The sequence below is a fragment of the Gymnoscopelus microlampas genome (assembly GCF_963454915.1).
Source record: "Gymnoscopelus microlampas genome assembly, chromosome: 5".
In the NCBI taxonomy this organism is placed as follows: domain Eukaryota; kingdom Metazoa; phylum Chordata; class Actinopteri; order Myctophiformes; family Myctophidae; genus Gymnoscopelus; species Gymnoscopelus microlampas.
The window spans coordinates 14275596-14289623 of record NC_139942.1 but is presented as its reverse complement, the minus strand read 5'-3'; the positions used below and the strand labels follow the sequence as shown (position 1 = coordinate 14289623).

At 40.5% G+C, this 14028-nt stretch overlaps 1 protein-coding gene across 3 annotated transcripts; it reads right to left on the bottom strand.

Annotated features, from left to right (window-relative positions):
- Positions 1-1807: 1807 nt before the first annotated feature.
- Positions 1808-13119, bottom strand: LOC311046223 (verrucotoxin subunit beta-like). Of its 3 annotated transcripts, none has more exons than XM_084058420.1 (4): positions 13067-13119; positions 11550-11620; positions 11095-11230; positions 1808-8687 (listed from the first exon to the last, which is right to left on the bottom strand). In XM_084058420.1, the coding sequence occupies exons 3-4, from the start codon at positions 11216-11218 to the stop codon at positions 6574-6576; spliced, it is 2238 nt and encodes a 745-aa protein (XP_083914546.1). In that variant the 5' UTR covers positions 11219-11230; positions 11550-11620; positions 13067-13119; the 3' UTR covers positions 1808-6573. The 3 variants fall into 3 exon arrangements, with proteins under 3 accessions (XP_083914546.1, XP_083914547.1, XP_083914548.1); XM_084058421.1 differs by having other exon boundaries at positions 11095-11235; positions 13067-13107; XM_084058422.1 differs by lacking the exon at positions 11550-11620 and having other exon boundaries at positions 11095-11235; positions 13067-13099.
- Positions 13120-14028: the final 909 nt, after the last annotated feature.

Here is a 14028-nt window from a genome sequence, read left to right as displayed (position 1 = left end):
GCGCAATGAAGGATCGAGCATAGAGTTAGGGGTTGCCTTAATGCCCTTCGCCCCCTGGTGGAGGAGGTATGACACAGAGAGAGGGGGAGAGAGAGAGAGAGAGAGAGAGAGAGAGAGAGAGAGAGAGAGAGAGAGAGAGAGAGAGAGATAACCTAGATAGATATGATTTGTGCTGGGTACAGATTGTATATTTCTCACTAACCGTAGAATTGGACGACATACTGTGAATATAGGCCTACTGTTAGTGCACTTTGGCCATTTTCTTTCGTTACAGATGGGGGTCTGTAGCCAAATACATATCGATTTGGGGGTCCTTCATATGAAAAGGTTTGAGAACCTATTGTTTTACAGTATATTGGGCACATTGATTGATTGAATAGCCTACTTTATTTAGAAGTTTGCAGAGAAAAAAGAACATGGAAGTACAGTTCACAATACAAGGTCAACTAAATAGGATTGAAAAGCCCAGAAAAAAGCCGCATTGGCTTGTTTCAAATGGGGTCCTCACGTACTCAATTCATGGAGTATTCATAATTACTAATTAGTATAATTAGTATTAATAATTCATGGAGCACACACCAGAGACACTTGCTTATACACTGATCCTCGGCTGGTACATTGGTTTTGATCGATTAGTTTTATATTAGTTGAGTTGATTCCTCAATAAATATATTGTTTGTTATTCTTTCTAGTGCCCTGACCCCTTTGGATGCAAATCTAAGCCTGTTTGTAACAATCTACAGTAACAACTTGATGAAGGAAGAGAAAAACACTGCAACCAACTGACACTGAGAATAACAACAGAACATTTGTTCTTGCGCTCAGGGGTCCGTATACGGACACATTTGCCCACAATGCCCCCTCCTATCTAAAGCAACTCCTCGAACCTTGGACCTTTACCCGCTCCCTCCGCTCTGGAAATTCAAACACACTAAACCCACAAGACGAAGCTCCACACCATGGGGGACCGTGCCTTCTGCGCAGCTGCTCCTCGGCTGTGGAATGCCCTCCCTGACCATCTGAGCACCACAGTCCCTTGACGCTTTTAAAAGGGGACTAAAAACCTTTCTTTTTAACAAGGCATTTTGCCAAATGAACATATTGATCCCTTGTGTGTTTTTTTCTTACTTTTTCTTAGCTGTGTAGTTGACCATTGATCTGAATTTTATTAATTTCATTGTTTTTATTAATATTATTGTTAAATCTTTCAAATTATTTATTTCTTGAAATGTAGCACTAGATTTTGTTCAAATATAAAGTGTGTTACAAATAAAATATATTATTATTATTATTATTATTATTATTATTATTATTATTATTATTATTATTATTAATAAATGTGTCTGTGGCAAGACTTGGCCTCGTCAGTGGAACATTTTAGATTTTTAGTTTTTTTACATAACATTATTATGTTCTTATTTTGATCATTAGACCTAATTATTGAATGCCAGTCTCCAGGTTTCCCTCAGAATATGTATGACGCTGATTTACTATGACTATGGCACATTAGGAGTCCACTAGGACAGTGGTTCTCTAACTTTTTATTTTCAAGGAACCCCATAACTCTGAAAGTGCACAAATGGAATGGCTCCATTTTGGAGATTATTTTGCTCTTTTGCTCTTTGCTCTCACCGTTTTATTACAGTATCTGCGTTCATTCAATACCAATTTTTCATCTGCTTTACTTACTCTTAAGTATGTCTTCTCCATTTCAGGATGTTACGGCTTCCAATAAGAGGAACCAAAGATAACTAGAAACACTCAAAAGACACAAAAGACCTCAACATAAAGGAAGGATGCCAAAGGATGAAGAAAAGTTTTTTTTTATTGTCTTACCCACACCAGAAAATCAAGTCAATCTCATCAACAGAATAATTGAACTCAGAAATCTATAAGGAAATGAATCAAAGAACAAAAAAAGGCCTGAAAACACCGGCAAAACTGAAAATAAAGGAGGGGGAGCTAGGCCAGCCCCTATAGGGCCGTTGGAGCTAGCCCCCCCCCCTAACTAGAAAACATAAATCTCTGAACTAAAATCTAACGGCTTTAATAGAACTACCGGTCATCACCAGGCCAAACTAAAATAACAAACTAAAATGAAACAAGCAAAAAGGCTATCTAAGCCCGACCGAACAAACTGGGTGCAGTAGTAGGCTACTGGCTGGGTCTGTGTCTTCCAGCCTACTGCAGCAGGCCAGCAAAGAGATTCCAGAACAAACCTTTGGCATCACCACTAGATGGCGCAGAGGCAGCGCTACCGCCATATAGGTGTCTAAAATATAACAGCACAGTATATGAACCTAACCTACACAGACACAATGACAGAAAGACAAGTCTGAATGCAATGTTATGCAATCCTCTGTGTTGCCTTTGCTTTGTTGATGAGGCTGTCCTGTGTATTTTGCATCAATATAATGTCATTTAAACTCAGTGAAGTTCTAACAGCTCATCCCGATGTCTATAGTCTAATCTACCCGTTAGCAGAGACTGACACTGTGGGTTTAAATGTCCATTTATATAATAGAGTCATTATTTGTAATTATGAATCCATGATTGTCAAGATTGTTTTTTCATGAATTAAACAATCCATTCATAAATATAATAAATACATGTAGTAAATGGTTATATTAGTATGTATTTATAATACTTTTTCGCAGTTGAACACAGACTGAATTGATAGTAGATTAGAATACAATTGTTTGTACAGCATGACTTTTTAATGTTCTTTTAACCAACCACAAGTTGCTATCACTCCAATATGATGGAGGTAGAGCTTTGGAAGCTGGTTGTGGGACGACCAATTTAGTGGTGTCTCTTCTGGAATCTCTTTGAGGTCAGCTTTTAAAGCTGTGTTTGGTAGGGCTGCGGCTGCAATCAGGAATGAGCTGCAGATGTCAGAGGAGAGATAGTTAAAGGCACAGTCACATGATACAGATGATGTCATGTCCTCACACAACAAGGATCAATACATCTGTGATAGAATTAACTCATAGTCTGGTGAACAAATCTGGGGTCGACCCCATGGTCTTTTAACCACTTAAAATCTCTAGACTTAGCCTAGTAAACTGGACCTGGTTGTCTCTGTACTTGGACTGTTTTTTTCTGTCTACACCAAATCTCTTTGCCAGACATAGCTGATGTACAAGCTCACAACGCTGTAGATCGACTATTTTTGGCTAATGTTCCCCTCAGAATATGGATGCTGGAATTCAAGTGGTAAAAGAAGCCGTGAACACGCATTCATCTGATTTAATTTAGCCTGGCTTCACCTGCAATAATAATAATAGTGATTATAATAATACATCCAATCAACATAGCGCAGTCTAAGTCGCTTTAAAAACAAAGCAAACAAAAACAACTTAATTACTAGAAAAAGTGCTCCTTGGAGCACAAGTCTCCGCCAGCAGACTTGGGAATGTTGGGAATGTTCTACTTCTTATGTTCTAATTCTTACAAAAAATAGAACATGTTACTGTGTCATAGTAACATGACACAAGTGTCCTATCCGTCTGTATAAGTGTCCTATCCGTCCTGTCTGTATAAGTGTCCTATCCGTCCTGTCTGTATAAGTGTCCTATCCGTCCTGTCTATGTAAGTGTCATATGTAAGTGTCCTACATGTATTTATAGGCCGCTATACGTCACTAGCCAATCAGATCACACTATTTCACCGTATTGTCACGTGTCACGTGAGGCTTGAACAATGTTAGCTTGACATGTGGAAAGTGAAAACAATGTCTCCTGGCGGAGACAAAAAATAATAACTGGTTAAAAGGGTAAATATCACACCTGTGTGAAGGTAGCGGCGCCTTTGATATATTTTGTCATAGATATTTGTTTCTACTAGAGAAACAATATTAAATCTCTGTCAATTTATTTCAAGGCTTCCATTGGCACTAAATAGTGCCATTGGAAGTGAATCACCAAATACATTCCAAGGTAAGTGGCAAAAACTGATCTGTCATAGCTGATAGAGTGGGTACCTAAAAAATAAACTTTAGCCAAATGAATAATAAAATGAAATTATTAAATATTTCTAGATATTACTCATTGTTTATTTAGTCATTGTTTATATAGACATTCTTCTATATTCTATATTCATGACATCATAGTGATGTCATGAATAGTAACATAGTGATGTCATGAATAGTGACCAATCAGAACGTTGACGCGCCTGACCAATCAGAACGTTGACGCAAAAGCCAGGCATAGAGGGCTAATATCCGCTCTATACCGCTAACTAGCGCCGCTAACTAGCGCCGCTAAAAACTAAGCAAACAAATGAAAATGCAAAAGAGGGATTTTATTTTGAATAGGTGGGGAATGCAAGTCTGAAGAGGTGGGTTTTGAGGGTGGTTTTAACTGAGGCAAGGGTGGGGGCAGCTTTGATATGAGCTGGGAGTGAGTTCCAAAGGGAGGGGGCTGCAACTGAAAAAGCCCCGTCACCCCAGGTTTCTTTGTCTTCATCATCAGACCTGAGGGAGTGGGAGGGGGCATGGCGGTGAAGGAGGTCAGAGCTTTGTTGTTGATTGCTTGTAGGTGGTGCGCAGTATTTTGAAATCTATTCTGTGTTTGACTGGGAGTCAGTGAAGGTGGTGGAGGACTGGTGTGATGGCAGGTGGGCAGCAGAGTTTTGCACATACTGTAGTTTCTTGAGGACTTTGGAGGTGGCGCCGTATAGGAGGCTATTGTAGTAGTCTCTGCAGTGTGGGATAGTGTGGGACGATGGCGGGAAATGTTGGTGATCAGGTTGACATGGGCCTGGAAGGAGAAGGTGGGGTCCAGGATGACACAAAGCTTACGGACTTGGGTGAAGGGAGTGACAGTGGAGCCGTCAATGTGCAGGGAGAAGTTATGAGTGGAGTTGGTGAGGGAGTCTGGACCAATGATGCGGACTTATAAGGATTATTTGCAGTTGAGTTTCAGGAAGTTTGATTGCATCCAAGTTTTAATGTCAGTCAGGCAGGTGGTGGGTGGAGTGGGTGGTAGCAGTAATGGTTTTGGTGGACTGTGCTGGACTGTCTCAGCATAGCAGTGGAAACAGAGGTCAGGTGGCAAAGGATCTGTTCGAGAGGGAGCATGTAGAGGATAAAAAGGAGAGGGCCATGCACCGAGCCCTGGGGGACACCATGGGTGACAGGAGTTGTTATTGATTTGCAGTTGTTTATAGAAATTAATTGATGCATGTCAGAAATGTAGGATGTGAACCAGGAGAGGACAGTGCCAGACATTCAGAGGGTGGATTTGAGGTATGATATGAGTATAGAGTGGTTTATGGTCTCAAATGCAGCACTGAGGTTTAGGAGGATGAGGATGTTGAGTGAGCTGGTGTCGCTGGAGAGTCATTCGTGACCTTGATGATGTCTGTGATGTGTTTGGAGCGGAAACCGGATTGCAATTGTTAAAATATGTCATTTGATTCCAGATATGTGGTGAATGGAACAGCCACAACGTTCCAAGATATCTGACAGAAAAGGTAGCCTGGAAATGGGCCGGTAGTTGTAGTTGGGAGTCGGGGTCAAGAGTAAGACCGTTTTCTTTTTTAAAGATGGGTGTGACGTGACGACGGCAAGCTTTAGGGGAGGGGGGACAAAACCAGAGGAGAGGGAGGCGTTTAAAGTTTTAGTGATGAGTGGGGAGAGAATGGGGAGCAGGTTGAGGGGGTTGGGGGTGAGATGAACAGCGGGTTATGTGATAGTGTTGATTTTATCATGGACAAATGAAAGGAATTTATTGCATTTGTCGACAGTGAAGGAGTGTGAGATGCTGCCCATGGGTTTGAAGAGTTTATTGATGGTGGAGAAGAGAACTCTATGGTTGCCACTGCCAGACTGGATGATTCCGGAGTAGTAGGAAGAGCTGGTGGAGTGTCTTTGTAGAGCTGCAGGTAATTATAGATGTCTTTGTGGAGGGTGAGACTGTTTTGTTTTGCAAGCCTTTCTAACTGTCAACCCTTAGATTTTAGAAGGTGCAGTTTGTCAGTGTACCAGGGAGCAGTGTGGGTGAAGGATCGAGTTTGAATGGGTGCAAGCTGGTCCAAGCCAGTCACTCCTTAACCTGGCTTGGCCTACATGTAAAAGAATAAGCCAGGATGTACTGACTAGACTTCGTCAAATCTGTTCTTAAATCGGACGCCTACATTATTCTATGGTGAAACTAGCTCCTGGTAAAGGTCTTCATGAATCTACCCAAACCAATGCGCGACATCCAAATGGTTTTGGGTCTGTGTTTTATTATTGTCAATTGGGTCCGGGTTGGTGTATACTATTTTAACTCGGGTCCCAGCTTTATAATTATGTGTAATACCCAAATGTTTTTCTTATGGCAATTATTTGTCAGGTCCATATAATACAGTCAGGGTCGGTTCTATAATATCTCTGAACAAATCGGATCTCGGGATAAATATCATGGGTCCAATTAGTGTACAGGTCTAAAACATGTCGGAATCAGGCCCGGCGCCAGGATGAAATGACTGAGGGTGCAGTTGAAAATTGTGAGGGTGCACACCAGTCGCGCAGCATGCGTTTTTTTGTTACTTTATTTCGGTTTTAGGGTTAGGTTAGGCTTATGTTATTTAGTTCTTATTTTTGACTGATTTTACAGATTTTTGTGACTCGGTTGTGACTGTGACTTCAATGCTTTCCTTGCTTCTGCCAGCTACACCACACTCACAACTGACTCTAACAACATACGTTGTCTTTGGTTCAAGACCAGTAATGGTCTCCTTTTCATCTTTTGATGTCACTTTGTTCCATTTCAGTTGTTCAGGTTTCATTCCAGGGGATTCTTTTGTGTACTCCACACTGTAGCTCTCCACAGTCACACCATCTCCAAGCTCAGTAGGTTTCTTCCACTTGACCAATAGTTTTTTTGAGCGTGCTTGAACTTCAGGTTGTTCTGGTGGACTTGTGGGTAGAGTTTTAACGAAGTCACTGACTTCACTGGCTGGCCCTCTGCCAACTGGACACGCTGTTTGGTATTTGAACTTGTACTCTGTGTTTGGAGTCAAATTGGATACTGTGACTTCATCAGCTTTGGATGCTGTCTGTTGTTGCCAGTCATCCTGTCCAGTGACACAGTACTCAATAAAGTACTGGCTGTCGTCTGCTGGACACTTCTTGAGTGTCACACTGTTATGGGTTATGTCACTTGCTGTTGGTGTTTCAGGCTTTGAAGGTGGTTCAAAGTTGTCATTGACCACAAACCCATCCTTATAAAGGTGGACACTTGCACCCTTTTGAGTTTCATTTGGTTTAGCTGTTGTGAGGAACTGAATATTCTTGTTGTTCTCGTTGGCCTCTGAAAAATCTCTGAAAAGCTTTGCTTTCTCTCTCATTGACTGAAATACTTTTTCTGAAAAGTACCATTGTTCCTTTTCATCATGGGTAGGCAGTGCAGTAATCTGAGTTACCGACAGTTTTCGCCAGCTCTCGCATACAGACGGGAGGGGCGAGGAAAGCAGTGCCGTATCTGGAGTGTTCACTTGTTTGGGTGTTTCTCTTAAGTAGCTTGACAAAGCTGACAGATATGGTTCAGTTGTTTCCAGTGATGTGAAAGCAAAGCATACAGCGTGCTGGGTTTCTGAACTGAGGATAATTTTCTCAAGTTCATTCTGACTTGAGACAATCTTTGTTTTGTTCATCATCGTTGTGAGGGAGCTCATGACATTTATTTCTCTCTCTTTGTAGCGCATCCACTCACTCAGGGTTGTGTTGTCAAAAGGAGAGGAGGCTCTTCTTTTCAGGGCCTCTGCAAGCACACTCTCAGCTTCCTTACCTTCCCTGATTGAAGGAAGTTTCTCTGCCAAGGTTTTCCGAAACTCCAGCGTGTACTCTTCACACAGATCTTTAAAATCTCTCAGCTTTTTGCCAATCTGAGGGAACTCTTGTGCGATAGGGCTTTTTAGTGCATCGTTGCACCTCAGTTCCAGTTCCCTGAAGTCCTCAATGACACTTTCAGCTTCATTCACTAATCCATTGCTAATCTGACAGACAAGCTGAGCAGAAGAAGAATCTAAAACTGTCAAAGGCATCAGTGTGACTGTCACTGGTACAGCATTCTCTCCATTTGGTCCCAGTAACTCTGGCAGGCATTGGTAAGCTTCTATTGCATCCTTAAAAGACACTGGATTTTTCTTCAGTGAAAAGTCCCCATGGAATTTGCAGGACACTTTATCATCAATTGTGATGTCTGTGTCTTTATTTTGTACAGAAACTTCACCCCCAATGCCCACGGAGGGAATATATTTGATTCCTGCTCTCAGGCTGCCTTCAATATCTTGACCCTTCTCTTCCTGAGACACATCACGGTCAAATACAAAGAAGGCTTGTGCCCCATAAAGGATACCGGTTACAACATGTGTTGCTATACCTGAAGCAAAGACATCTTCATGTTTCATATTGCCTCTTCCAAGTGTATTCATTGACAGTTGTCGGAACTCTGTGGTGGTTTTGTATTTCAGGGTTACTCTGGCCTGATTTTGTGAAGTCTTATTATCTTTGAGATATTTGGCAGAGCCACCAACCTCTACCAGTCCACACAGGAAACTTGCTTTCAAGGATGCTTCAACATTCAGTGAGTCAGTTTTGTCCTCTATTGATTCAGATGTAACTATGTCAAATTCAGTGTTGGGCTGGGGTCTTTGTTGTATATGATTTTTCAGATCTTCATAATCCCACAATGTAAGTCCTGTAATAGATGGAATAAACCGGTCAAGTTATAAACTAGGCCTACATGTGATGTTATTCATACTGGGCCGCTTTTATGTATTTGAAGTAGTAACATTTATTATATCTTATGTGTATTTATATATAATATATTGATCGTAAAGTGCTTTCAGTTGCCATCAAAACGAAATAACACCTAAATAAAGTTAAGACACAGTGTCAATGCTTCTTGACAATAACTTTAACACTATTGGAAAGCCTGTTTATTTCCAATTGGTGCTCCAATGGTTTGTAGGGAACATGCATTCTTTGGATGAGCAGCACAGCTGAGTATATAGGATACGTGTCTGTTAGAGTGGGATTCTATGGGGAGACACAGACTCCAGGATGTCCTAGCTGTTCCCCTCTCCCCTCTTTGGGGGAAAACCTCGATCAAAACAGAGGGACTCAGGCCAGCAGGTGTATGGGAAAATGAAGGCCTCGGATATGGGTAGTGGGACAACCCCTTGACGGCTTGGAGGTATGAGGAGACGTGTTGACCAGCGCCTCAAAACGAGCGCTTCTTTTTCTATCTTATTGTTTTTTCAAATGTACTGTAATATATCTCAGCTGTCGGGCAGAAACCAGCTGTCTCCAAAATTGTCATTTTTCAGGAATTGAAAAAACAAAATAAAAATGTCTTGACATATGAAGAAAAACGTTTTTAAAAGTCAATACCTTTTTTTATTTATTTTTTTTATCCCACGATTTTGTAACCCCATTTTCTTTACACCCAGTGCCAATTGTCTATGTAATCCTTGGCACAACACTCCCTCTGCCAACCTAGGGAGGCCAGGGCCGAGCTCATGCCTCCTTCAATGCATGAGAGCCAACTGACCTTCTTATCACCTGACAGGGGAGAATTTCCCCGGTTGGACGTAGCGCATGGAAGGAACACATTATTCCAACCGGTTCCTTTCCCCCCCATCAGGCAAAAAACAAGGCAATACTGACTCATCAAAGTTGGTATTGTGACTTTGTATATTGTCAGACGCTTCTGTGTCATTATATTATCACCACTTTACCCACATCCAGCTCAAGTGGAGTTAGGAGGTTTTGTCCATCATTGATAGAAACAGCTAACAATGGATCTCCAAGCTCACAATGCATCACAACGCGTGAATTATTGTCCTGCTTCATGACACTGCGTATATAGGCTTATATAGGCTTATACAATAATAAGCCGGACTTTAAATATTTCAATAACTTCTGCAAAGAGGGGTTCAGGGAGTAGCGAGATAAATGCTATTTGAATATTTGAACTCATTTCTTGTCACATTGCTCTCTTCAGAAAACACTACATAGATTTCAGAAAAACAATGATTTGTTTTCATAACATTAGCGTCAGTGCCTCGTTAAAGTTTGCTTTCTTCCGCTCTGAGTCTGCAGCAGCTCTGTGTGCCATGCAGGGGAGAGGGGGTGGAGTAGTTAGCTGGTTTGGTCGACAGTTTGAGGATCCAAATGGAGTTAGAAGGTTTTGTTAGAAGCGCTTTTTAATACTTTTCATTGGTTCAATATTGTTTTAACCATCAACAGACGTAAAAGGTGTTCAATAGCGTTGATTTATGAAAAAAAGCTGACATTTGGAGTTAGCTGTTTTCTGCTCGACAGTGACAATATATAAACAAATATTTCTGATATTTGCGTTTGGTATATTATTTCTCTGTTGTAACAATGCTTACTGGAATTTACTTATATACCGTTGGGAAGCCTGTTTTTCCCCTTATAAATGCTGCCCCGTTTGTAAGGCACATACCTTTGTGGGATTAGCAACGCAGCTGAGTAGGCTATGTGGGTTGCACCGATGAAAAAAAAGAAGCTTACGGGTAGGCTACAGGGCTAGGCCTACCTGGTATAAAATTCTATTGCTGAGAAGCATTACCAAAACAGAAACATTTGTGTTTATATGTAAGTATAGTGAGTGAAAAGTTTGAGTTGTTTGGTCTGGCACAGTCAACAGACAATTAGACAAAGTGAAACAGACTGCTGGTCTTGTGTAGGTCAATAGGTAGAACTGGAGGTAATACTGTTAGATTAGGAGGGTTGATTCTCACTGGAGCAGCCATACAGCAACAATATTATGTATTAGCACTTTGAGATTTTCACAAATGTAAAGTGCATTATTAATACAATCCATTATTATTATATATGTTTGATATTTCGTCAAAGGCCAGGCTTGACATCTCAATTAGTTGAGTTGTAATAGGTTCCTTTTAATGGACCCATGTTGTTCTTTGCTATTTTAATTTTCTGCTATGTTAACATTGTATGACTATACTTATTATTGGTTTATATTTTACTAATATTTGTTTTGTCGATAAAAAACATTAATCAATCGATCAAAAAGCCAGTGGCCTACATTCACATTAGTCCTACATTTAAAGTGTTACCTGGGATAAGTGAGTCTCTGCGACAGTCATAGAGCATTCCAAGACTGAAGGGTCGACCGAGAGCTGCCAGCGCTATAGTTCCACTGTTCTGTCTGTCCGTGGTTTTACGGCTTGCTGGGTCCATGGCTCGCTCACACTGTACTGGATAAAATACACAAACATGTGTCAGTTCATTCAAACTCATACAAAACATGCTCACTTGCCTACAGATACTGAACACTGAGTTTGATCTTGCATTACTTAATACTGCCTGTGTATAATATAAGTGATCTATCATTAATTAGCTTTCAGCTTTCTCTGCAGTCATTACAGATAAGCATCTGCTTAACGGCAAAAAAAAATGTAATAGTGACGACATGTAATGTAATTTACTGTATATATTTAGTGTAAAGCCAGTATTGTTTGAAGCTGAAATACCTTGTGAAATAAATATGGAGTAAGTTATTGTCTCTGACCTATAACCAGAATCTGCCGTGAAAGTCAGGATCCCGAAGTCTTCCTCAAGACTTCATCAGCATGTGATTCCCTGTAATGTAAAATAACATTTACTACACTATCAGGAGGATTTCATGCCAGCAAAGTCTTTGAGCACCCATAGTGCTCTGTATTGTCAGGTAATGTTCTGCAACTGTACTTACTACCTACAATATACGCTTCCTATTGTGGTTCTGTCAATCTGGTTGTCATCAAAGTCTTTTAAAATATCTTTCTAAATTGTGATAATTTTATACAACACTAAACCTTTCTGTGCCAACAAGTTTTACAATTGTTGCAGGACATTAAAAGGAGTATTTTCATTTTTTTAATATTCATCCATCCCTCCCCAACTTCCCTCCCTCCCACCCACCCCCATCCAGAGACATTGATCACATGTGACATAAAACAATATCATACAAAAAAATAAAAAATACATATATATATAAATATGTCCTGGATTACACTGTATAGACTTTTGATCAATCCATTTTGTGTAAATTGAGTTTAAGAATAAGTATTTGGTCTTTCTGGGGTGGGTACGGATAAGATGGAAAATGCTCTGTACCATTTGAACTAGACGTTAACGGGGGGGGGGGGGGGGGGGCTATTATGATGATAATGCAAAAAAAAAAAAAGCATAGTGGATAAAACGCTGACCGTATGCAATCATTGTGCAACATGTACAGATTCTGGCAGCAGTATACTTCCACATTCATTCCACATTCACAGACATTCATTCAAGAGGTCTCCAAGGACAGCACGAGGAAGAGAGAGTCGGGTTGGAAAGAACACTCCCTGTAGCATTTAAACAGTGTCTCCATGCACTTCAGACACATCAAACTCCATAACTAAACATTGGGGGGTTTATAGCGAAACAAATGCTGCCCTATGCAGTTATGGAGGATGCAGGATTTCAGCTAAAGTGAGCCTTTCCCCTCTCACTGACAAGACAGTAAATTATTATTACAACAAGGAATTCAAGTAAACGCATGCTTACTTAAAAAAAAGCACCTCTAATTATTTAAGCATGGCTTTGAAACATTAGGGCTTAGATGCAAATTCTGAACATGATAGCTAATTGCGAAACGAACAAACAAACACATCAACTGACTGCCTCCAACACCTCGACTCGCAAAACAGAGTCGTTCACATCCCTAGGCCGGACTGAGAGAATAACTGTGAGTCATACAAGTTCACAGCATTCTTCGGTGTAGTGGCACTGAAGCAGCAGGTGAAGCACTCGATGGAAACAAGGAAAAAAACTCTTTTTCATCAAACAAATATTAATATCATGTGGATATTGGGGAGGGGGGGACAAGACTGACAGAGATACACAAATGTCAGAATCGATAAAAATAAAAATAAACTTAGTATCCTAGTAAATTCACTCATAATTTACTCATAATATAACGACTTTGTATTGATATGAATATCAATACAAATCCCTTTCTGCTTTTATTTCTAAATGTTCTATTACAAGGAGATCAAGGCTTACCTTGGTAAGTTTGGAGTGGCTCAGCGCAGGTATGGTATGATACAATGACTGAAAGTAACTCATATTTATATCCAGTTGAGGTTGGGATTAGATCAGAGCACCAGTCAGGTGTGGCGGGTGCATTCAGGTATTGAGGAAGTAGAGGAAAAAACATTCTTAGGAAAAAACCTTGAGGGCAAGTACTGAGGAAGGAATGGGGCGTATCATTGCATTGTTTGTCGGTGGGAAGAGATGTTAAACAAATAACTCAAAAAAGTTACTGTAGAATAGGAATAATGATAATGCCATTCCTTCACCTTTACACAACGTCAAAATGTATTATGGACTTTTTGGGAATTTGTTTCAGAATTAAAAACGCGAACTGCTTTCTCTCTTCTGTTGTGCAGTGATTCAAAGTGCCAAAAGTCCAACCCAAAAGGAAAAAAAAACAATGCCCGCACACATTGGTTCACCTCTGCGTTGAATTTATTAAAAACATTTATTTATATGTTTTTTTTACACAGGACCAGCCTACCTCTCCTCTTCTCTTTTCACACTTTCATATGAACATTCATGTTCATATGGCACTAATAAACGTGACCACAATTCTGGCCACTCTTCATTGGCTCCCTGTTAATTTTAGAATTGATTTTAAGGTTCTTTTATTTGTTTTTAAAACCCTTCACGGCCTGTCACCCACTTATCTCTCTGATACAATCGAGCCCTATATCCCAACCTGGGCCTTAAGGTCTGCGGACAAGCTGTTGCTGGTCGCCTAATTTGAGGAGCAGGGGTGACCGTGCTTTTGCGGCTGCGGGCCCCAGGCTCTGGAATATGTTGCCCCTCCCCATTAGATCTGCCCAGTCGATTGGGGCATTTAAAAACGTACAAAAAAATCACTTATTCTCTCTTGCCTTTAGTTGTATTTAGCTATCCTGTTCTGTCCTAGCCTCGGAAACCCATGGCTTTTTTGTTGTTTTTTT